The following is a 26,234-nucleotide window of genomic DNA, read 5'->3' on the forward strand; positions in this document are numbered from 1 at the left end:
AGGTGCAAATGTAAGATATCTGCCACATTAAATAAATAAAAGTGGGTCATGCATGCATCAAAGATGACAAAAGATGACCAGTATTATGAACCCCAAATTAGTTTATCCAATTTCTTATGAATGAACTCCTTAAAAACATCAGCTAAGCCCTAATAACTTACTTTGTGCCACTAGAAAAACCTTCAGGTTTTGTTTTATGACTGGATTTTCAAAATCTGAATTACTATTACTCATGGTAACAGTCCAATCCCTCACATTATTTATCTTTGATTCTGAATATTCTCCTGTCTAGATATTCCAGAATGTGGCAACTCCAGGATGGCACCCACTTCCCGCCCACTGAGGAAGAACTGCTTGGTGCTCAATCTGACTGTACAGGAAGCCTTAATTCTGGTCCAACCAGAGAACTCTGGGAATAGGCCTGTGGGTCCCCCCCGCCCCGCCCCTGCTTTAGCACTCTCAGCGTGGATATTAGAATATACTCTTCTGCAGGTGGAGGTAGGGGTGGGCAAAGCAGGACAATGGTACAGAATTTGCTGGAGAAACCACAGCTCAGGACTGGAGGCAGAAATATACCTGCTCCTCTCATCCTTCTCACCATACTGAAAGAAACTTAAGAAACAGCCTTTAGACTGTAGCGATGGATAGCCCACAGCCTTCAGAGGTCATTGCTACAGGCAAAGGTAAGGATCCATCCTAATCTTTCCTCAATCTGCCATTCTACAAGGCTAGGCCCTAAGAACAGGTGAGTGAGTGGTGAGCTACATGGGGGAGCTTCAAAAGGCTTGCCTGACCCCAACTATCTCCCTTGCTGGCCTGAGAGTCTGCCTAAAGTTTCCATCATTCGAGTCATTTCTTTATGCTAAGAATTTGCTTTAAGAAGTCCTCTGCTAAAATGTACATGGTGGCTAAAAGGGCATGGTGCATGTTTGTCTTCTCAACATCAATCTTCCCTTCTTGTTTTGAGAACTCCACCTCTTACGAATATTTCTAAGAAGCAGAGCCCATTTTCTTGCATAGAAGCCTCACCAGAAGGTACAGCATTTGCCGTCACAGCCCCTCTTATAGTCAGGGCATGGGCACGGGACCTAAGGGCACCCAGCCAGGTCCACTTGCTCCAGACTGCATATCAGGAGCCAGTGACACAAAGCAGTAGAATCTGGAAGATCTTTTATTTCGGCAGTGGGCCGAAGCAGTGGCCCTGTCCAGAGCTGTCAGTGGCAGCAGTGCAAACTGTGGTGTCCAGAAGTAAGGGGTGGCTGCAGTCATGTTCTCACAATTACTGTTTATGGCATGATATGCACTGTGGTCCCAGCTGCTGTGTAACATCCCCAATTCCCCTGTATTTACCAAGTCTGCTCCTCAGCCTTCCCAGAAAATCTAGAGCTCCCCAATATCCTTTTTCTAAAACTCACACTGTTTAAATCAAACGTAGTCATCCTCAGTTGCAAGAAACTAAGAACACCGACTGATACAGGGGTGACACAGTAACACAAGAGAAGCCATAAATGTACCAGCCACGGATAGATTCATTTGTCAGATTAGCTAGCTGTCATCTTGGGAGACATCAGGACACCAAGAAAGAGTTTTTGTTGACGGGAGGAGGAAATCAGGAGTGTCTAGTCTTATGAGTATTGGCTAATGGGGCTTTCCTAGAAGGACACTAGACAGAGGCTTCTAAGAAAGCTGAACATCCAAGGCACTGGACTGGGGTATGAAAAGAGACACATTGATCAGAAAGATGGAGGTGCAATAAGGCAAAGCTAACACAGCTGACACCAATGTCAGTGAGTGTAGAGCCTAACTGAATGACCTTTTTTACACTCTGTAGAACATCTAAAGGAAGTTTCTGCTTTGTCAAAATAAGACCACTGATGTAATCTCTTTGATTTGCTTAAACATTTCTGCTTACATTAACATTCATGGTACTAGTGATCAGTTTGTGGGATTTCTGTCCTCTCTTCTTTTTCCCCCCAACCCTATCACTGCATTTGGCCTCTTTATGATTTAATTAGCAGGGATAAAAAGTGCAAGGATAGCATAAATTCTAAACTGATGAAAGGGCAAGGGCCATGTCTTTATTATCTTCTCCCTAGAGAAGAGCACAGAAATTGTTCATTATTCACTGAAGAAAGGAAGGGAGAAAGGAAACTAGGAATGTAGCGAGTACAGATATTGAACACATGCTAAGAAGTTGTTTGTGGTTTTTGTGAAGAGTAGGGGTAGTCCACAAGTCAGCAGAATTCACTCCATTCTGCATTCCTCTTTACGTCTCTCAGAACAAGGACTGTGCCTTGTGTTCAGTTTATTGCATGAATAAACTCAGGGCATGGTTATTGTTCTGTCAGCTTTTCCATGGAAGGGTCATGTTTGCCTGCCAGCAACTCCAAGAATGAACCCAGGGCACCCGCAGAAAACCCTTTCAGGCCCACTTTGACTGCAATGGCAATGCAAGCCAAGACTGGAGGTGACAGTTCTCATCTCAGATCCCACAGCTCAGCTCTGAAATTCTGGTCTTTGGTAAACCCCCCGGGCAGTGACTCTCACCATCCACAGGACATGCTCTTGGAGTTGTTTTTGCTGTTTTTGCTATAGGGTAGCACCGAATCACCACCCTTTCTCACCAGCTCCATGGATGTCACCAAGGGAAGGGCACTGAAAAATAACCTAAATGAAACTACCAAAAAACATTAAAGAAAGAAAAAACACAAGCTGTGTTTGATTTAAAAAATATTTATGAGATATGTTTTTTATTTTTGTCGAATGTTACTTAATAAATATTTTACCAGTATGATAAGGATGAATCATGATGACGGAGAAAGAACTTGGGGTGCCTAAGGGATGGAAACATTTTACACTTTAATTTAAACCTCAATTTATCAGATTTGTCCTCTGCATCAGATCTTGAAATCTGGCAGAGAAAGTGTTTTTCCATGCATGGAACAAATTTCTAACCTTGGCTTGTAGCCAGGTCAGTATATGGAGGACCAGTGGCAGCGACTCTTGATTACCTGAAGCAGAGGCTTCTTAAAAGTGAGGAAGATGACAGTGCAGGCCACCAGTAAGGTGAGGCAGCTGGGGAGAATAAGCACAAGGTACAGCAGGCCCATGTCTACCCTCTCCCACTTACAATCCTGAGGCATACTTCTAGGTAGGTCTACCAGGCGAATGACCTTGGAGGAGAGGTTGCAAGTGACCATGGCCAAGTCGGCAATGGTGTGCAGATGCTGTAGGGCCCCCCAGCCCTCTACCCAACAGCAGTCATATGGATTCTGACTGAGGTAGATGGTCCGCAGACTTCTCATGAGCTGCCCAGACACGGCCCTCTGGGGAAGGGCTGTGAGTGAGTTCCTGCGGAGATCCAGGGTCTGCAGGGCCAGGCTGCCCCTGAACCTTGGGAAACTAGTCAAGGAATTTCCTGACAGATCCAAGTTCCTCAAATTCTTAAACCCAGAGAAGTCCAACTCCATGAAGCTGGAACTGAGGCCCACATTCCTGAGAGATAAGACCTGTAATGTGGGGGCAATCTTCTCAAGAGGGGCAATGCTCCCATTCAGAACCCCCCAATTGCCAGACAGGTCTAAGTGGGTGAGGGCGGTCCCCTGGAACGAACAAGCTTGTAATGCTCTCAGCCCACAGCCCTCCAGAAACAGGCTCCTCAAAGATGCCACGTTCCTGAAATCCACACAGCTAGGGGGCCCCATAAGGTCTAAGCCAGCTGGCTGGGGGCAAAGTGAGATCTGATTATGGCTCAAGTCAACTGTAGTGATGTTACCGGCATCAGCGAAAAGGCCAGTCGGGACACCTAGGAGCTGGTTGGAGCTCAGGTTGAATGACCGGAGGCTCCTCAGGCAGCTAGGGAGCCCGGGAGCCAAATGCAGCTCCGACAGCTGGTTCTGGCTCAGGTCCAGCTCTGTGAGCGCTCCTGGGGGCTCATGCTCCTGGATGTGGAGTGTCATCAGGCAATTCTGATTGAGGTTCAGATGGGAGAGGGAAGGCATTTTCTTTAAGAAGCCGTCAGGCAGGTATTGAAACTGGTTCTGGCTCATATCCAGGAAGCGTAGATCTGCAAGGTCACTGGAAGCAAACTCTTCCCAGAGGTTGACTGTGGTGATGTTGGTTACATTGCCGTCCACAAGGAGGAACTGGGCTGCCATCTCCTGCGGTGATGAGGTGTTGTACAGGTCCTTATAGAAGCCCATGTTGTTGTCCCGCAGCAGGAGGGTATGCAACTTGCTAGACTGGGGCAGGAGAGGGAAAAACAGCAGCTGATTGTGAGAAAGGTCCAGTGTCTCTAGTTCAAAAGGAGCCTCTTCCCCCGACGCCAGGAACCATTCCAGGACATTGTAGCTGACATTGAGGAACTGGAGCCGCGTGAGGCTGAAGTCCACAATGCAAGGAAGGTTGTTATAAGCCAGGTTGAGGTGTCTCAGCTCAGTCAAGCCATCAAAAGCACCACCCTCAATCTCAAAGATGTAGTTTCTCTGCAAATCCAGTTCTCTGAGGTGCCCCAGGCCCTCAAAGGCAGAGTCATCAAGCCTCATGATGGTGTTCCTTGCCAGGGACACAGATTCCAGTGAAGAGAGGTTCTGGAGCATGAGAGCCACCATGTCTTCCGACAGGGAGTTCCCTGACAAGTCCAACCTCCGCAAACCCTTTAGGCTGTGGAAGGCAGCTGCTGTCTCCTTGTAGCTCTCTGACAGGGAGTTGTCAGGCAGCGCTAGGCTGTGCAGGTGGGCCTGCTCCTGGAAGGCGTCACGACCAATGCGCTCCAGGTGGCAGCTGTGGAGACTGAGGCTCTCCAAGAGAGGGTAATGCTGGAGGGAATGATTCCACAGGGTCTTGAGAGGGTTGGCATCCAGGATAAGCGTCTGGAAGTAGGTCGGTAGACTGCTGGGCACTGAAGCAAGGTTCTGCCCTCGACAGTCAGCGACTCCATTCACCTAGATCCAAAAACACGCTGGTCAGCAGGGAGGAGATCTCTGAGGCAGAGGTTAATGTGCAGAAACTTAGTTTGTTCATTACACTGTTTCTGCAACTTCTGGGAAGGGCTCTAGAGATCATAATTTTGAAAAATAATAAAAAAGGATGGGAAACTATAGAACAAAAGAGAACTTTTCTTTATCCTTAACCTTCACACTAAAAGAGTCAGCTAGGGGCTGAGTTCCAGGCCTCACTTAAAATACAAAGCCTGTTAGAGAAGATCTGAGAACCTGTTGATTGGATGCTGAGTGGTGACAATTGTACCTGCAGTTTGGTTTTAACTGTGAAAAGGATTGAGGACCAGGTCGCTATCTGGGGTTGAATCTGCCATTTATTTCCTGTGTGACCTTGGGCAAATAATTTAGCCCAAGTCTATTATTTCCTCTGGAAAATGGAGAGAAAGATAGTACCTACTTCAGAGGATTGCAGTGAGATTCGATGAGAGGCAGCACAGTGCCTGACACACAGTGGACATTATTAATATAATTGGTCGCTACCGCATTGTAATCATCATTGCCACAACACCTGTGTGTCTAACAGGGACACTGCCTAACGACCAGCAGTGTTGTGGCATCTTCAATTCGCCCAAAGAAATTTTGCTTGGGACGCTCCTCTACATTCTTGATTGATTAAAAATCACAACTGAAAAGGACTTCAGAGCTCATCATCATCCTGAATTGTACAGAGGAGTAATGTGGGGTCTGGAGAGAAGTGAAAAGTCAAAGGCAAAGCTGTGAACAGAGGCCAGAGCTTTTAATATCCAATTCAGTGCTTTTCCTTGATGCTATTCTACCACGATTGTGCTGTATAAGGAAACAGGAGGGATGGAATGACCCTAGTTTCATTGCAGAAGTCACTCAAGCCTCAGGATAAACTTAGCCCAATGTTTTACAAGATTGGCAAAAACAGTCAGCCACAGGACGTCAGTAAGGTGCCCAGGAAAAAAGTTTTAAGTGATAAGATAGAAGAGCAATGGCATTCCTTTGCACGTATTGGTCAGTAGGACAAAGTCCATGATTACCAAAAATTGTGGACCCAATCCCAAGGGACAAGTAGAGTACTGGAACAGGAGAGAAATAACCTGATAGAGAGGAAAAAACACAGGTTTGGAAAGATGACAGACTCAAGTCTGAATCCTGGCTCTGCCGCTTATTAGCTTTGGGCCTTGGACAAGGAATCAACCAAGCTCTTTATCTGATCATTAAAACAAAATCTTATAATAATTAAATACATACAGTATAGAAATATAGAAAATTAAACTCTTCAGTAACCTCAGTCTTTCCCTCAAAGAAACACCACCAACCTTTTGTTACATCTCTTTCTGGACTCTTTCCTCAAAAATCATCTACCTTTTTAAAAAAAATAAGAAATTTTTAAATGAAACCGCATTCTATAAATTGTTCAGTAATCTACTCCCCCCATAATGTATGATAGACATATTGCCTTGGCAATAAAAATAAAAAAATATGATTACATTCTTTTTAGCAACTGTCTATTAGTTCATTGCATCAATACAATAGTGACTAAGAGCAAGAGTTCTAGGGTCAGTCCATTTTGGTTCTGCTTTTTTATCAAATGGCTGAGCTCAGGCTGGTTACCTAACAAGCTTAGACCTTCATTATTCCACCTATAAAATGATGATCGTACTCGTAATTTTCTCATAGGTTTTTTTTTTTTTGGAAGATTCTGGGTGATTATTTAAGTAAAGCACTAACACAGAACTTGGCACATAAGTGCTTAATAACTGGTAGCTAAAATGATTAGCATGATCTCATTCATTCATTTCCTATTTTTGAGCATTTCAGTTGTTTCTCATTTGTGAAATTCTTTCCGCACCTCCCTTCTCCCCAAAAGTCTTTGGAATTGTGATTGGGATTGCCTTACAATCATAGACTATTGGGAAGAGAACTGATATCTTTACAAAATTGAGCCTCCCCAAGCAGAAACAAGGAATATTTCTCTATTTGAGTAAGTGTTGGTGTCCCCCGCACAGGGACTCTCTGAAGAATGTTGTGGTTAGGGGCTTTCCAAAAGCCGTGAGACCCTGTTTCACCACAGCTGCTGCGGTCATGAGGAGTCACACATCAGCAATTCCCTGTGGCCCCACTAAAGTGCTGCAAAAGGACCACCGGGCTGTCAGAGCCCAAGAAAACCTTACCATGTCCACTTTCTGATAATGTCACATGGTTAATGCAAGGAGATACAATCGAGGGCACCTGGACTCTCACACTCTCAGCCCTCATTTCAAAAGAGCCACAGAAATTCCACTCTTTGAGTTCACTGGCAGCTGAGTCCCTACTCCTCCTGCCCACCAGGCTGAAGAGGGTCAGGCAGGGAGTCAAGCCTGAATCCCAAAAGTCTGTCAAAGAATTGCTTTATTCCCTCCTCTTACTATGCCTAGTAACTCCTCAATTAGCTACTGTGAAGTTAATCTTTTCTTGCCTCTGTAAGGGAGTAATGGAAGTCTGTGTAGCAGAAACTAACAAGGACAAAAATAAAAATAGACGAAACACATAGCACTTAACTACATACAAGGCACTGTTCTGAGTGCATCATGTACATTCACTCATTTAAGCATTGTAACAACCCAGCGTTATGGTATTGTTGGTTGATACTATTATTACCTCCATATTTTAAAGATGTGGAAACTGAGAAACAGAGTGGCCCTATGTCACCAGTTAAGTGGTGGAGCTGGAGTTTAATCTGGTCTTGCTCATAACTTCTACCCCATACTGGAGTACACTGCAGCGTAGTGGTTAGAGGTTACTAAAAGTGGTTAAGAACTGTCACCAGCTGGGTTTTAAAGCTTCATCAGCCTTCAGAACACATTTTTGAATGTAAGTATTAACCCTGATATCCAATTTGTTTTCCCAGTGCCCCAAATATAATAGCACTCAAGAAATGTTTATTAGATATATGTTTATCAAGCAGATTTTTTTATATCACTGAGTTATAGGTAAAGGAAAAAATTTCTAGAGATGTGCTCAGTTGTTATGAGCTAAGTCTGTTTCTATATATAGGCTGAAAGCCCTGTAGAGAGTAAGCCACAAAAGCTCTGATATCTTACTCCCTGGATCGTCTTAAGCCCACGTGCAGCCGAGGATGTTGCTCTGCAGTGCAGCTTGGGCAGCGTGCTCTTCAGTACAGCTGTTTAAACATTTGCTATTGGCTCATTCACAAATTCTGACTCAGGGCTTCTCCAACTTCAATATGCCCCACCATTATCACATTCTGATACCATTAGTGGTGCTCAATCATCCAGATTTCTAACAAGTTGCTCTTGTTCCAGATGGCTGAGCTATGCCTGTCTCCGAGGTCTCCTGTCTTCAGTAGCTACGAAAAAGGTGGAGCAGAGCGTAACTCAGTCATTATCTTAACCCTTGTATAAAGAGCAGCTTGAACATGGCATCGTGCTAGGTAGGTACTGAGTGATTCAGATTCATTCATTCCGTAGCCTCCTTGACTGACAATCCAATAGTTTTCCAAATGAACCCAAACTTGTCAGAACAGAAGCAACAGACAACTCAGAGTTCCCGGGGAAACTCACCAACTTGCAGCCCCCTTGGGAAGCTGCTGTGACTTTTCCACTTCTGTTACTCCATTCCACCGTCAAGAAGTGAAAACCCAGGCAGAGCCAGAGGGGCAGTAACTCCATCTCAAGTGCAGCACTGTGGACAGAGGGCAAGGAAGAAGTAAGAGAAGAACATCCCAGAGGGCTGCTTTGCACTCTCAGTAGAAGGAGCCAGTTCCCAGTTTTGTCTGGTCTTGGAAGTCCACAGCTACAAGAAAGTGGAAACCCACAGATTCTTTAAATACCTCAAGTTAGCCAACATTTTCAGCTTTCACTGCAACCGTCAACAAGAACTCACTTTTGTTTCGCCTTTACCATTTGATGGACTGATTGATGGCTGAACTCTGAAACTCCTAAGAATCCAGCAACAGATGTAAGAAGCAAAGGATCTGAGGAGCCAGGAGTCAGGTCACCTAGAGTTCGATATGTTTTGTAGTTCTGTTGAAATTTTCCTCCCCAAACTCAAATTTGCCTGATGCTCAATAAATATTTGCTGAATGAATGAATGAATGAATGGTGAACTGAAATTGAAATAGTGTTGCCTCTGATAGCATAGAGTTAATGATTGTTTTGACATAAGGCTTTTAGTAAAGAGTAGATCTCATTGGTTAACTCATTTGAATATAGACTTTAAAATAGGATTTTGATGTTTTGGCTGGATAGGGGAAAAATTAAGGGGAAAATGAATATAATAAGGATTATATAATAAGGATTATTGATGAAGTGTGGTTACCAGCCCTCTTACCTAGCCAATGAGCATAGAACAGAAGTCATGAGAAGGCTTAAAATTATACATATACCAATAGAATTTTAGTACCAAGAGGAACCATAATGGAAATGTAATATATCCTCCACCATCACATTTTTATAGGTGAATACACAAAAACCCAGAGATAATAATGGCTTATTCGAGGTTCCAGATTGACTTAGTGGCAGGGCTGGGAACAGCCTGCAGATCCCCCTCTCTGAGCTCCAGGATGAGAAACCAGGATACTATCTCTCCTTGTAGGTGCTGGTGAATTGACTATCTTCCTGTTGGGAGAGTTTATAGCCCAGTGGCATTCCCTGTCAGCTCTGCATTCCTCTGAATCTGAGGCAAGTATTCCAACCGCCCCAGCATTCCAAACGCCCCATTCTCTCCTTGACATCTACCTGGGAAAGACCACAGGGTCTGCTCACCAGTCTTTTCCTGGACCAGCAGCACCAGCGCTAACATGAACCTCCTCACCTATTCCATGGACCTTTCTGCCTGACACCTCTCAGCTCTCTAGGGCCTCTTCCTCTTTCTCTTTCTTTAAATAATTTTACACAATCTCTAAGGCTATTTTTAACTTCCCGGTCAGATTTGAATACTCATCAGTGAAAACAGACAAACAGAAAAGCTAAGTGAAACCAGGTAAATCTACTTTAACCTTTACTATGGGTCAGGCCATCTCTCCTTCCCACAGAGGGAACCTCCAATTCAGAATTCATCTGTATTTGCCCAACACTGGAAATCCCCTTCCTAGAACCCCCTTCCACTTCTGCACCTGTGCAGGAATTATCACCTCATGCCATGTACAGGGCACAGATGGCAAAAACAAAGCCATATGGGCTCCTTTCTCAGTATCCTCTCAACACACACACACACACACACACACACACACACACACACACACACACACACACTCTGAAACCTTGGGATCACTGCCCACCTTGAAATAAGATTGCCAGACTTAGCAAACTACAAGATGCCTTTGAATGTCAGATAAACAACAAATAACTTTTTAGTGTAAATATGTCCCATGGAATATTTGAGACATACTTATACTAAAAACAATGCATTGTTTATCTGACATTCAGATTTCACTGGGTGTCCTGTATTTTATTGAGGAGAGACAGGGAGATGGGAACCATGGACCAGATCCCTCCTCTCCTTCTTCACTCTCTCTGTCAGGCTTGGGATGGTACATGCTGCTGTGACACTGACCCTTCTAAGACGGCCAGCCAGTACATTGAAATACTGAATCTAGGTGTGTTCAGGGCAAGAGTGTAGTTCTTCAGGGAGGATGTAACGCTTCAGGCTGGAATGCTCAAAGCCCTGATGTCACTTACACTCAGACTGTAATTTTAATTTCTGGGTCAGCAAGAAAACTTTTGCAAATTTAAAACATATTTCCTTCCTTCTAAACTCAGTCAACCAGTCCAGAAAAACTCTTGCTGTACCTTCTGAGCAACTCCATCTCTCATGAGACAGTGTGGGAAGATTATGGAATTTAGAACCAGACAAAGATTTGAATCCTGGCTCCACTGTTTGTTATTTGTCCTTGAGAAATTCATATAAAGTCTCTGAGACTCAGTTAATCCTTCTATAAAATGGATATAAGAACAATTATTGAAAGTTTTAATGAGAATCAAATAGTATATGTGAAAGTGCTTCATTAATTATGAAGGTAGTTAATCACATAATTATTATTTATTAGCTCAAAATGCCAAAGAACAGCTTGAGTGGTTGTTACTTCTGTGTAATCTCCAAGGTAATTCAGCAGCCGCACAGAGAAAGAAAGAATAATGAACAATTTGACCGAAAGAATGAATATAGCACATCAACTAAATGTGTAAAAAATATAAGGGAAGGTTGGATTGAAAATTCTACATTATTAATTCCAGAACAGGGCTAGCCTCAGGAAGAGGACTATGCTGGTTGAGAGCTTTTTGTCCTCAGAGCCATGGTTCACCCTCCCCCGCCCTGCTCTGGCTTGCAGCGGGCTGACTTCTGAAGGCTCTGTATCTAAGCTCTAGGTGTCAGCTGGCCTCTAGCTGCTTTGGTCAATGGGAGACACTATTGGGAGGTGAGAAGGCATAAGGAGATAGAGAATACAGGATATTTCTCTCCCTCCCACTCTGTCTTCCACAGAAAAGTACTTGAGCTTCTTCTGCGTCTCCTAGTCACTGGTAACGCCCTTCTTCTTTTATCCTCCCCCTACCTAGGAGAGGTCACAGCTTCCTAAAGTTACTGTTCTCTGGGATGACTATTCTCTGGTTGGCAGCTCAGCCTCTTTCATCATGCGTAGCCAATTTTCTGAATTAAATTTCCTCTCTTTCAAATAATCTGTATGTTTCTGTTTCCTGGTTGCACCCTGACTAATACAATGATGTAAATGAGAATGGGCTTGGAGAAGTACTAAACAAAAAGGTATGCAATGACTCTGAAAAGAAATAAAAGACTCAAAATTATCATTTAGGTTGAGAAACACTTCCTGGAGTGTGTAGCTGCAGAAGGCTTCCTCAGAGCCATGCCACTACAAAGAGTACAAGAGAAACAGTTTGAATGTCAAATCTCATTGGAAAATTTCATGAACCCTCTCCTGTGTGTACAGGACTGCAAATAAGTAACTGTCCCCCTTTACTCTGATCTCTTTGGCATTTTCTGAAAAACACACTGATTTTTTAAGCCGAATGTTGCTCATCTTAGATACATTTTTGCTGGAGAAAGGAAGTAAATGGAAACAGTTATGATGGAGGGCACACATAGCAGATGACATAAACAATTTAAATGGTGTAATCTGGAACCTCTCCTCATTGTAATTAAAAGGACTTGGATTAATGATTCTCATTTTATAGGTTGTGAATCACCGTGGGAGCCATAGAGTTAATACAAAGGAACTGCAGTTCAACCCATGTTCCAAGTAGGGGCTGGGATGTCTCTTTCTGGTCTGGGTGACCATTGGGAAAATATCCTATATAAGTCCTGAGAGCTTGACATGAGAAGCGGACCGCATAAACAGACTCTATCTGTTTTTCTTAAACCAGATAATGAAGTTGAAGAGTTCCTTCCAAAATGTGGAGGCAGAAAATGATAAGTCCCATTTCCTTCAGTATACTGTCTATAAAACCTACATTCTTTTATTCAGTTAACAATTTCTACAAAGTCTTTCAATATATTTTATCCAGTTATGATTATCATGATCATGACTAAAGCCAGAGACTGTGGCTTCTAATTAGTGAAAGCCTTTGAAGGATAAGAAACCATGGACCCACATGCCTGTAGGAAACAAGATTCTATACTTTGTCTGTAATACATTTGACTTGGAGATATTAAGATTATCAGTCCTATCTCAAGTTAGAGCGAAGTACTCTTAGTGTTGAATTTATATCTTTTCTTCATCTGTTCTGTTTGTGTCCAGTCATCACAGAATGTCCTTGTTGGTTCTTCTCTAAGAAGTCCTTGAAACTTAGGCTTCAAATACTCAATAGCATCCCCTCCATAACCATTAATCTTGAGACTGTGCATTCTAACTGGCTTATCATGGAAACCTGTGATTCAACCCCATATCCATCCCTTATCTATTAAGAGTATAAGAGTATTCTCTCTCTTTTTTTTTACTCAGAATCTCTTTGGTCTGGCTTTTCTCTCTCAGATCTTGTCATAACAAATAAGTGGTGAAAACAGATTCATTTCATGAAAACAACACGAATGAGACTGTATTCTGAAATAAGAGAACATTAGCAGTGAAGAAGAATGCACATCGGCTACAAAAATTCCTCTGCTTTAGATATTATGCTGGTTTGCTTTCCTTGTTTTCACTAAATAATAGGGAGAAACTCTGGCTTCATTGACCCAGGTTACAAGAAGACTGATTGATGGCCTGTGAGTTGTGTGAAACACTGAAAAGGATGGGAATATTTACTCCTTATGAAAAGGGCATCCTGGTCTGGTGGCTTGCCTGTAAGCTGAGGCAGCGCTTCCATACCCATCCTGTGACCACAACAGTTTCAGGCTAAGGACTGTTTGGACTGAAGAAGATGACTGAGGAGTGGTTCCAGGACAGAGGACATGTGGGTGATACTTGCTTTTGCAATGGACAGGGAAGAAAGGGTGTGTGAAATCGTTGGACTTGTCTCTGCTTCTTGAAGTCCTGAAATTTCCATGTCCCCATGACAAGAATCAAAATAGTTCAGAAATGTAGCAGCATCCCTTTTTATGTCAGTCCCTCTGATACTTAAACACATATTATGTATACTACTTTTTTTTTCAAATGTACATAGATGTTCTTGTATAAATAAAAGATAATTTCTTTTTTAAGTGTTATTAATTCCAAGTAGCTTTCGGTTACGATGTAATGTCTGAATCAGCTGATAGCAAAACACAACCATCAGGTAAGAGCCAATCTCAGATGTTTTTGTCCATTAAAAGGTCTCCTCATATTCAAAGTTTGGAAATACTAAGGAGTAACTCTGACTTGAGTTTTGGGTTTGTTTCGTTAGAATTTTGGGGTTCATTTTCAGGAAAGGATGCCAGATTTCTAATATTCAGGGCCACCCTAATTATCACCTCCTCACTTTCAGCACTCTATCACCTCCCCACCTTCTTCAGCTGCTACTACTACAGCAGCTCCTGCCAGAGCTGGAACTGCAACCTTTTTGCTAAAGGCGCTATTAGTAAGTGTTAAGAGTTTTACACATATCATTGTCATTGTCATTGAGAATCTTCTCCTCAAAGTAAGCTGAAAAAGCTTAAATGAAAGAGGTCTTTGCAGAAAGTAGGTAACTCTTAGAATTATTTGCTGTTAGAAACAAATATTTATGGACTCGTGGGGAGTGGGTTAGGGGGAATCTCCAGAAGCAGAGTACTCATAAGTGCAGGATGTAACTGTGTGACGGTGATACCTGTGAACACAAAAGACACAGGTGCTAGATAGAGAGCTCCATGGAAAGGGAGTCTGTCTTTTTAAAAAAATAAGAGAGCAAATACAACCTGGGATATTGGGAGAAAGGGAAGGGCGGCTGGTCACAGACCACAGAGAATAGATAATAAAGAACAGAAACCCCAGTCTGTGACCACTTCAAACAATTCCTACTGCCAAGAAGTATTTGAAAGCCCTCAGGCAAGCCGCTTTAGTCCCTTTGATTCTTAGCAAAAAATTAGAGTGATCTCAACTTTCACCAAATGTTCAAACTCAGCATCTCTCATGGTGAGACCACCTACATCTTGAGCCTCCAGGTGAAATGCCTTTGGTAACACAGAGCTCCATCTTGGTAGTACCCTTGCCAAAATGTTTGCCCTGAAGCTAGTCATGAGGAAACAATCAGACAGTTCCAAGCTGTAAGAGGTCCTACAAGACGACTGGCTTGGACTCTTCAGAAAAAGTCAAAGCCTTAGAAAACAGAGAAAGGCACGGGAGAGGAGAGGGAGGAGATCTGATTACAGGTGACTAAGAAGCATCATAACCAAGGTACATTTGCATGTACCTTGAGTAAATTTTGTATTTTAAAAAGTCCTTGAAAGAAAAATTTGAGACAGTTGGGGCAAATTTACATGTATATTAAATAACGTGTTTGCAGATGGTATTATGCACACAGAGGACATCAAATTATTGCTAATTTTCTTACGTATGATAATAATATTGTGGTTACATACAAAAGTGCCCCTATTCTTAGGAAACACATAGAATTAAAGCAAAATATTGCCACTTGTCAAATTTAGCATTACATTTTTTTAACCTTTTTTCAAAATTAGAAGAATGAGGAAAATTAAAATAATGTCGGAGTTTCTAAAGGGAGAGAGGAAATTATGGTGATATTTTGTCCCCAAATTTCCAGGAGTCTACATTTTTCTAATATTCTTTTCAGAAAGGTGTTGAGTAAACTTTAAATTAAAAACGCATATATACATAAACCTTTAAAATATCTGGGAAATTTAAACATTCAAACTACAGCTTCCAGACAGATTCTCGTACCTGGAAAGAGCACAGAAGTGTTAGATTGCGTGTCCCGATTGCGGTTCAAGAATATGATTGATGTACTAATGTAACGCCCATTCCAGGTCAATTGCTCTGTTCACCACACCCACAATCCCTCTGGAGGGGCAGCCCTCAGGGGCAGTGCCTCACTACCACCTCCACCGCCACCTCCACCAAGCTAATAGAATCTTGGGGAAGCACCTGAACAGGGGAGGTCAATCCTTACATGTAGCAAGCATCCTGTGATGATCCCAGTGAAGAGAAGAGGGAGAGAATTAGGTAATTAGCAGTGGACATTGGAGCTAAGAGGCGCAGAGAGAAGGTAGAGTTGAATTTTTTAGGGATCTTGCCATGAAGAAGCAGAAGCTATGAGGTAGATAACAAGGCATGTGAACAGAAAAGAATAAAACAGTCAACAGAGGGCAGAGGTCATAGAAAAATGAATAGAAAGAATAACAAGAGGGTGGGAGAGAGAATGGAGAGAACAGGCTCTAAGGCTGTCTTTTGGGGTTCCTGGTGGCTCTTTACAGGGCCAGGTTCATTTCCAAGCTCCATGTTTTCTCATAATAGCACCTCACTGCCATCACCACCCCTACTAGCTGGCCCAAGTGGTGCATCTTGCCAACAAAAAGAACCTAACTAAAACAACTTGTGCTCTTTAATAAGCTTAAATATATATAACAAAACTGAACATAAAAAATGTTTTAAAGTGCATACAAGCTTAATAATGTTACTTGAAAGTTAGAGAAAGCAGCTGAAATCTGAATAGAGGGAAGCATTTTTCAAAATGCATCTTACAGGTAAGAGTCATCAAGGGATGATAAAACTAAAGAGTGAAAGTTTGTTGGGAAACAAGATATTAATATAGTCTTAAAGTATCTTATTAATACAAGTTACTTGTTAATTTTACGTAGGTGAAAATAACAGCTTTATAGCGGAAAAACCAGCAGGCAACCCTTTAAACAAATGATTAAATTACTATAGGGGTCTTACTTGGATACTTAGCAAAATTTTAATACAGACAATGGATGAAATAATAGTATTACATCCATGTTAAATTCTCAGACTTTGATGATTGTACTGTGGTTATGAAAGAGACTCCTTGTTCTTAGAAGATAGACACTGAATTATTTAGAGGGAGGAAGACGATGTTTGCAATACTAGTAATGTTCTAATTTCTCTTCATCCTCATCAGCACTTGTTATTATCTGTCACTTTTATTATAGCCCTCCTAGTGGATGTGAAGTGCTATCTCTTTATGGTTTTGATTTGTATTTCCCTAATTAGGAATAATGTTGAGTATTTTTCATGTGTTTATTGACTGTTTTTATATCTTCTTTGGAGAAATGTCCAAAATGTGTACTTTTAAATCCAAAGTTTCCTTAATTATGATTTTGGAATTATATGTAAAAGAAAAACGAAAAATATAAAAGTAAAGAAGCAGTTCTATTCCTTGGCTGAATTAATACATTCCCATATTTTGCAAAGAAACAATATTCAGATTGTGGATGCATTTTAAAAAAACTTGCAAATTGAAGATTGGGGAGACAGAGCATTTAGAATTGTAATGTGTGAATTCAGATCTCATGATTTGCTTCTCTGGCTTTCTGTCTTAGTAATGAATTTGTTAAAATATAGGCAACAGAATGGCTTTTGAGTCCCTGTCTCCCTAGAACTGTATCACACACTGCAGAGCAAATTGACACAGTTTTTCTGTAGGACAATTTAGCACAATTTATCAAAGGTCGTGAATACATAGATTATTTTTGATTCAGTAATTTCACTTCTAGAAATTTATCCCAAGGAATTATAATGTATATAAAACTACTTCTACAGAAATAGTCATTGCAATAATAATAATAGTAAAGTAGAAACCATCTAAAAGTCGAACAGTGAAAAGAATGGCTAAATACATTATGATATAGCAATGATAGAAATAATGTGCTGCAATCAAAAATGCTTTGGTAGCAATATATTTATTGACATGGAAAGATGTTCATAAAAAATATTAAGTAAAAAGGAAAGTGTGAAACAGAATGTATAGAATAATTTCAAGTTTGTTAAAAGAATATGTATGCATCTTCATGTACATAAAATATATTTGAAAGGGTCCACATCAGAATCTCAACAGTGAGGAGAAAAGCAACTGATACTTACTTTTTTCCATATTTATATTTTTGCTTCTTTGTATTTTCTAATTTTCTAACAATTAACTTCAATGACTATATTAAAACAAGTTTTAAAATAATATCAATCTATTATTACTTAAAAGTTAAAATATACATCATAATCAGAGCCTAGTAAATATCACTGAAATAGAAAATTTCTTTTAGGGATTGAGATTGAAATTGTGAGTGTGCTTAAAACAATCATGTTTGAAGTTAATGGAAGAAAAATATTATTGACTAATAACTAAAATAAATTCTGTTACAGATATTACTTTTTTTTTTTATCAGGGTCCAGGGATTTAGATTTGGGGTTGTATGTTCTTAACCCAGCCCCTGAAGGAAGAGTCCAGACTAAGGGGACAGATGGAACAGGTTCAAAGACTGGCTCTGACCTTGGGTACATCACTCAAGTTATTGTCCTCAATTTCCTGCCTACTAAAATGAGAATTACAATTCCTGTGTTGCAAGGCTGTTACTGCATTAAGACAAATTTTAAAAGAAAAGTTCAAAGAATATTCTTTGTCATCATCCCTGCCTGTCAACCTGCCTGTGCTTCAGCACACCTAGGGTGAGAGCTCACCGCTTCATAAGGGGCTGGTTGTACTACCGGGGTCCCTTGACACTTGCCTCCAGGACTTGGACCACACCCTAAGCCTGGACAAATAAATGAGGAGTTGTATCATTTGAATTTTTGCAATGCTCCTGAATGTACGGTCCTGAGAACTTGTTTGAGAAAAGACAGTTCTATTGTATCTCTTCTGGCAAGTGCACTGTCATTCAAATGTAGTGACTGACTAACCTTTTGAGAAGAACTGTAGATTTCTGAAGGGACTACCCACCCCTTTTGGAAGTGAGAATATTCAGGCCAGAAAGATGAAACAAAATGGACAGGTGCCACAGGGAATACAGTGCAATGGTTTCCAAGCACTGGTTTAAGATCCAGATCTCTTGCTCCCACCTAGAGCCTAGCACACCCGGTCAGCCAGGGCTCCACCCAGGCTTGTGAGAAGAGTCTCGTCTGGAAATGGCAGAGGCTCTGCCTACTCGGAGAGAGTTTGGAGGCCATAGCAGCTCTTCCCTTGGGCAGCCAGTGAGTGGAGTGCCGCTTGGAGCACTACTAGTCTCCTCGTCTTCATCTCCTCAGGGCTACAAATGAGTCAACTGGCTTCCTTCTGCGGTCAGGGGCAGCCCTTTAGAACCAACAGAGGTCATTTAACTGTTCTATTCCACAGCCACAGGCTGCATCTGGCCACAGGTCTTAAAATGTGCAATTCTGCTCCACTGGGGAGATAACACCTTGCTCTTATATGGTTGGTGGTAGTTCTACGGTGTTACCTTTACATACAAAAGACCCACATACTATCTGTGGATAGGCACCCAACCAATAATCCATTAGCTTCAAACTTGTTTCCATTCAGTGTCACGGGTTTGTTCTATCAGTTCACTCCAGTGGTGGCCACTGGTGACAATAATACCCACCTCGCTGACTTCTCAGGGTTGAGACTGACTGAGATGTGTATGAAAAAGCTTTGTCAATGTAAGGAAATACTGTGAACTTCATTAGTAAGGCAAGACAGTGTCAAAATTAAAGGAAAGTCAGAGTTGCTCTGCAAACAGGGAGCTGGTATTGAAATGAAACAGAGGAGCTGCAGCACCTTCTCCCATCTGTATGAGCTGCAGAGCTTGGACCTTGTGATATTCAGAGAAAGCAAGACCACCCAGAGCCTATGGGAGAAGGGATTATAGGTGATAATTGAGGCTTATTGCCCAAAGTGGAAATATATCACCCTCACCCCCAACCTCGGTTCCCTTGAGAAAGAGCACAACTGAGGAATAAAACAATATGGATTCCTGATTACTGATTAGCTCAATAATCTAAGCTCCCAGATTTGGATTATATCCAAGTTCCCAGATTTCTTTCCAGGCTCTTAATTGTAATAGCTAATGTTTATGGAGTGCTCACGTTGGGATGAGTGCTATGCTAGATGCTTTGTATATAATATTCCTTGCAAAATCACAGCAGGTATGTGTTGTCATCCCCATTTTACACATGGTAAATTAAGGCTCACAAAAATTTAGGCCATAGAACTAGAGCATGTCAGAGCTGCCATTCGAACCTAGTCTGTGAATCCAGCAAAACTCAACCTCATCGCCACAAGCCCCAGCCACCTTGGGATATTTGCTATCTTTGACTGAACCATGAATTTTCACACACTTTTTCCTGTGTGAGAAATGCCCTTTTCCTCTTCTTCTCCAGCTGTCCAACTCTCATTCATTCTTCAAGGCGCAGTACGTGTGTCATCCCATCACATTCTAGTAGTTCAGTTAAACGAAAATCTAATAATGCACATACTATGGTAGCATATTATTCGTTATAGTTTCTATGGAAGTTTTTTGATTTTTTATTTGATTTTTATGTTTATGAAAATAAATGTGAGCAGCTAATAGGTATTGTCAGTAATTTAACTTTACTCCTTTTTATTATGAAAAATTTCAACATATAGCAAGGTGGAAAGAATTTGACAGTGATCACTGTATATCCACTTCCTAGATTCTACTATTAACTTTTTACTATACTTGTTTTTATCACATATCTATCCATCTACCCTATCTATCCTTCAATCCATCTTATTTTTTGATGCACTTCAAAATAGATTGCAGTCATCAGTACACTTTCTCCTAACTACTTCAGAATGTATATCAAGTGATTTAACTTAAAAAGAAGTTCCTACTTTTTCAGTCTTCTGGGTCAATTTAATTAATTTAATCTCAATTTAATTGTGATTGCAAAGTCAGTTATTTTATTTGGGGGGATGATTTCTAATCACTGCCTTAGTGTTCTCAGCCAGAATTAGGAGAAAAGTAGCTCACACTAAAGTGTGAATGACTGATACTCTCTCTCTTTAACGGATATTTAAATAGATAATGATGAAAAATAATAAACTTTCATGGTATAATTTCAGGATGATAGGAGAGATAATCTTGTCCTTTTCAAAATCTCTCAAATTGTACTAGCAAGGTGGCTATTCTAACTAAGGTTGATTTTTTTTTCTCTAAAACTTACTTGAATTCACAGAGGACTATCCTCTTCCACTCCCAAAATAATGATTTTTAGGAAAGTCTTGAATGAATCCAAGACAATTGGATTATCATTAATGCTATTCGTTAATAATAATAATCACACTTGAGGTTGCAAAGACTTCTTACAAAAGTTCGATCTCATTTAATTCTTGCAACAGTTCCACATAGCAGGCATTGTTATCTACATTTTTTATTATGGTAAAAATACATATAATCCACCATTTTAACCACTCTCTGGTAGCATTAAGTACATCCTCATTATTGTGCAACCTCACCGTTATCCATCTCCAGTACTTTTTCATCATCCCAAACTGAAACTCTATACCCATTACACATTACTCCCCAGTCCTCCTTCTTCTCAGGCCCTGGTTACGCCTCTTTTTTCTTCACTATACATGTGCCTATTCTAGTAGAATATGAGTAGAATCAATAAGTGGAATCACGTAATAACTATCCTTTTGTGCCTGGTGTATTTAATTTAGTGTAATGTTTTCAAGGTCCCTTCATGTTGTAGCATGTATCATAATTTCATTCCTTTTTCTGGCTCAATAATATACTATTGTATGTATATACTGCACTTTGTTTGTCCATTCATCCATCAATGGACATTTGGGTTATTTCTACCTTTTGGCCACTGTTATTAATGCTGCTATGAACATCAGTGTACAAATATCTATGTCCTAGTCCCTGCTTATTATCTCCATTTTATAGATAAGAAATCCAAGACTTGAAAAGGACAAAGTGAATTTTTCAAGTCACACAGCTTGTAGTGAAGCCAAAACCAGAGCCAAGTTCTGGTCCAGGTAAAAGGTGCCGATGTGCACCTGAGAGGAAAATACATTGAATGAATGTTCAGCTGGGTTGCATAGGTATGTATTTATTGGTAAATAGCTACCCCATGAACCCCAACCCCAGTTGCCTGGCCACTCTCTCGAAACTCTCAAGGGCTCCATCATGATCCAGCAACCAAGGAGGTAACACCTAACCCAGTTTGTTATGACAGGGCCCTGCTTCTAATGACAGTGTACATTCTTATTGGTCAGTGCCTGTGCCATGTAGTGTTTGCTGTTGTGACTAGCACCTCTGAGTGTTCACGGGATCATGGTCTTCTGTGCGTATGAGGCAACCTGTCAACACCATGGGGTATGCCTGTGACAAAGACGAGAGCCTATAGAGGGTCCACAAAAGAAGCTAGAAAGCCTGGGGAAAAATACTAAGGATTTAAAAGGAAATAAAGACAGTATTCTTAGTTAAATCGGAAGCTTCAGTTTTGGGACCTAAGGAAGGATGCAAGAACCTAGACAAGAGAAAGGCCATCTGGGGAGTCTCATGAGAAAGTCTCAGGGTGCCAGGCTGGGAGACAATACGAAGACCATTAACATCTCTGAAGCAGAAGGAGGTGGCCCAGGACCAGGTAGGGAAAGACCCACTCGCCAGTGACCCTGCAGACTGAGGAAGAGAGCTCAGCCTTGGTATCTGGGACCACTGGGAGGAGACACCATAAAAGCAGGAGAGACCCAAGGGGTCATGGCTGGTCCAGAAGAGAAATGACAGTACGGAGGATCAGAAGGAGCCAGTGTCCAGCCTGACATCTAAAAGGGAGTGACATGAGATTTTTGGATGTGTACTCCAAGATGAACCTCTGCCAGTCACTGTGGGTGCTAGGCTACCTCAGACACTTAAGTCCTGCTTGAGAAGAGCCAGAGTGAAAAGCCAGAGCCCCAAGTGCTGTCTCCTGGGGAGAAGTCTCCTTGTAATTCTTTTATTTCTTGGAGGGGCAGCAGAAAGTTTCTCAGAGTAAATGGCACAGCACCTGACAGAGGTGTCCTTCTGGGTTAGGGCTGAAGGTGGGGAGTCCCGTGCCCTCACAGGGCTTCATAGCCACATTTAGCCCATCACGAGTACCAGCCCTGCTGTTGCCCATTTCGCTGGTGAGAACCATGAGAGGGTTCTACTTCCTCCTTTCTTCCATTTGTTCAGTCTGAAACCACTCATGCATTAAAGTGAGAAGACACGTGTGGTTTGGTCTCAGCACCTAACTCCATTTACTCTAGAAATCAGTTGGTTTTGCTTGCCCATATTCATTTCTCCTTCTGGTAACAACTTCTTAATTCCCCTTTGAGGAAACTACCCCTCCCTTTCTTTTCTTTCTTTATTATTTTAATTATGGTAAAATAGACATAACAAAATTTGCCATCTTAACTTTTTTTTTCCTGTAGTTAAGTTTCTCTCTCTCTCTCTCTCTCTCTCTCACCTCTCTCTCTCTCTCTCTCTCTCTCTCTCTCCTCTCCCACACACCTCTCTCTCTTTCTTTCTTTCTCTCTCACTCTCTTTGCCATCTTAACCATTTTTAAGTGTATATTTTGGTAGTGTTAAGTACATTTACATTGTCATGCAACCAACCCCCTAACTTTCTTAAGAAGCCCATGTTATTTTGAGTCTGACCATAACTTTTGGCTCCAAGGAAGAGCCTATGAATAAGCATGGGCCCTTCAGAGCCTCCTATTCCCCTAACCACAGTGAGTGGTTTATAATGGATTCACAGAAGACAAGTCCATTAGAATCAGTTCAAGGATTGTTACTAGAACTATTGGGAAAGAGGCTTTCTTTTCCTGCTTCAGATGCCAAACTAATGGCAATTAAGTTTGAACTTGCAGGCACCCATCTTTGCCACTAACTTTAGAACCTGCCTGATAAGGAAGCCTACACAGAGGAAAGCAATGCTGAGGAATAGAGATGGATGGATTCCTGGCAATGTTTGAGTGCCTGGATCCAGCCGTGCCTGAAGGTATTCCCCATATACTTTTTGGTTATTTGAAAGAATAAATCCTCTTCTTCTTTTTTTTTTTCTGAAACCAAGCCAATTGGGTTTTTGTCATTTGCAACTAAAAGAACCCTAAACTCAGAAATATAGTTGCTTTTGAGGCTCAGTAAGATCTAAATCTCAATGTCCTTTTTTCCTCTTCCTGACATTCTGAGCTTTCATAGATCATCACTTAATGTAGCTCAGAGCTCCCCATACATTGAGCCATGACAATTTTTGGCGGGGGAGGTGGTTGAGTGGAAATGAGTATAATAAAGAAGTTCTACCAAAGGCAAAAAAATTTGTCACTAATGTGCAAACACATCAGTGAACATCATTGAACATACCACAAGCATGTCTTGAGAAAAATAATGCTTTTTAGTCATGGTTGAAAACCGACCCTCTCCTAACTTTATGTGGTTATAAAGTGGATCTGAGAATGGTATGAGGCATATCTAGTTGTCCACCCAAGAGTATAGTTTATACTTTATGGTGTGGATACCTCCCGCAGCCAGAGCACAGGTTATAATCAGTACTGGTGTCACTCTTCTGTGACAAAGAAAGATCAGAGACAAACAGGTCAATGCACTCCTAACACAGGCCCCGGGACAAAGACGCCAGGACCCTGCTCTCTGCTTAGGAGGCTCCTGCTCTTGTATGATGGGTTTAAACAGTATATAAATCAGGTTTATATGGATTTTCATGAGGTTCCATGAGGACACTCACTAAATGAAAACACCCCTTTGTAAAATAGGTGTTTTGTTTTGTTTTGTTTTGACCTAAAGGCAGAAGTTGAGCTTTTTGTATTTTGGGTTTTTTGTTTGTTTTTCTGGGCCCATGATTCTATAATCCCCTCTAGGAACTCTCAGACACATATATAAAAACCTACTGGGTGTGTGAGGGAAATAAATAAGTCTCAGGATGCTAAAACCCAGCAAACCATCAACATCCACAGAAGCAGTCTGTGTGTGAAAAGAGCATAAATCTCGGAAGGCCATTTCTATAAACTCAAAATGTTTCTACTGTCCAAACTCCTAATAGGCTGTACCTATCACGGAAGAAATCTTCAGTGAGGTCTCTTCACTTCACCTGGAAGTGCATTACCCAAGACCAGCCCTATCCAGAGGCTCCATTCTTAGGACTCTGATTCAGTCTCCATGAGTCTCAGTACTGTTGGGCACATGGCCACCTTCTCTCAGGGGTGAGGTGAGCGGGCAGCCCATTCTGAGGCAACCCGGAGCCAGGCCAGTGGCTCCTTACTTGTGCCATCTCCTCAGTGCATGGGGATGCTGAACCCTCCAGAATCCAGCCCACTTGAAGAGGCCACGAGGGCTTTGGAAGAGCTCCAGATAAGGAATCAGAAAGGCCAGAGATCTAGTCTCTCTGACATTACTAGCTGTGGGTCCAAGTAACAGAACCTAGTGAATTTCTCAAGGACAAACACTGTGAGAAATGAGCTTTGCCTGTCTTCTTCACAGCTCTGTCCCCAACACAGACGTGCACATGGAAGATATCCACAAGTGTGCATTGCTGTCAATGAGTATCAGTGTCTTCACCTAGGACATGTTGATTCTGAATCCACCTTGTGGGGCGGGAAAGAAGATCCAAGCACTCAGCATGCTGAGCCTCAGGGTAGTCTCAATGCATCCAGTCACCCGGCCCAGGAGAGAGCATTATGTGTTCCCATTTTGCAGATGAACATACTGAGGCTTAGAAATTCTCCCCACAGAGCCAGGAATCAAGCCCTCAAACCAAGAATCTGAAGCCCTGGTTGTTTTCATTACACCACACCACCTTGTTCCATCTACCCGGAGCCGTAGCCCCCAAACTGGGCACAAAAGCGATGGAGCTTGTATGCAGCAAGCCACAACTTCCCAGTCAGCCCCAAGCTGTGGCCCTGCCACCCGACCTGGCCTGAGCTTGCCCACCTCAGAGAACAGAGGAGGCTGACGCCATGCAGGAAATACTCACGGCTCCCGCAGGCCCAGGCGGCTCCGCGGGGTGCATCCTCTCCCAGGGCTCCGGCCTCCTGGAGAGCAGCCGATCGCGGGGCTGTGCTGCCTCCTCTTTCTGGAGCATCAGATTATTTTAGCACTTGCGGAAGGAACGGACGGAAACTGAAGTCACATGGAGAGCAAGCAGCTCAGCGACTCAGCACTCACAGAAAGCAGGCATCAGAAAGGGAACTGCCCCCGCGGGTGGGTGGCAAGGGGGAGGGAGAGGGCAGCCAGCGGGAAACACTGGTCTCCGGACTACCTGCTGGATTTGTCAAGGAGGGCAGATATTTTTATGGTCTCCCAACAATGCTGGCTCCAGAGGTTTTCTCGCCTTAGAAATTTTGAGGAGTGGTGAGCTGGGGGTCCCTGCCTGTGTGTTCTGCTGACCCAGAAAACTATTCTCCAAGGTTATGTCCAAGGGTCAATCTGTGACAAACTTTGGGAATGGATAGGACACAAGTTTTCCACTTGGGAAAGAGTCCACCTTCTGGAAGAGCCATCCGCTCAGCTAGTCTTTATGAATAATCTCTTTTTATGTGTCCAGCACATCAATAATAATAATAATAATAATAATAATAATAATAATAATAATATAATAATAATAAAAAGAAATGGAAGTTGCTTTGTGGTAGACTGTCAGAGTGCCATGAACTAACTTCCTTCCTTCCTTCCTTCCTTCCTTCCTTCCTTCTCCTTCCTTCCTTCCTTCCTTCCTTCCTCATATCATCTATCTATCTATCTATCTATCTATCTATCTATCTATCTATTTATTTATTATGGTGACATCAAAATCCAATAAGTTTCAAGAGTACAATTCATACATATATGACTTACTGTTGAATATATATATACACACACATATATATATATGTTGTATGGTGTTCACCACCCATAGTTAGATTTCTTTCT

General features: G+C 41.8%; 1 protein-coding gene across 2 annotated transcripts; it reads right to left on the reverse strand.

Annotated features, from left to right (window-relative positions):
* Nucleotides 1–718: 718 nt before the first annotated feature.
* On the reverse strand, nucleotides 719–25,474 carry NRROS (negative regulator of reactive oxygen species). Of its 2 annotated transcripts, none has more exons than XM_039850635.1 (3): nucleotides 25,257–25,474; nucleotides 8,531–8,651; nucleotides 719–4,943 (listed from the first exon to the last, which is right to left on the reverse strand). In XM_039850635.1, exons 2-3 carry the CDS (start codon nucleotides 8,636–8,638, stop codon nucleotides 2,973–2,975), a joined length of 2,079 nt encoding a protein of 692 aa, XP_039706569.1. In that variant the 5' UTR covers nucleotides 8,639–8,651; nucleotides 25,257–25,474; the 3' UTR covers nucleotides 719–2,972. The 2 variants fall into 2 exon arrangements, with proteins under 2 accessions (XP_039706569.1, XP_039706568.1); XM_039850634.1 differs by having other exon boundaries at nucleotides 25,300–25,472.
* Between the last annotated feature and the right edge of the window lie 760 nt (nucleotides 25,475–26,234).

This window comes from Pteropus medius, unplaced genomic scaffold (assembly GCF_902729225.1).
Source record: "Pteropus medius unplaced genomic scaffold, Ma_sr-lr_union100, whole genome shotgun sequence".
In the NCBI taxonomy this organism is placed as follows: domain Eukaryota; kingdom Metazoa; phylum Chordata; class Mammalia; order Chiroptera; family Pteropodidae; genus Pteropus; species Pteropus medius.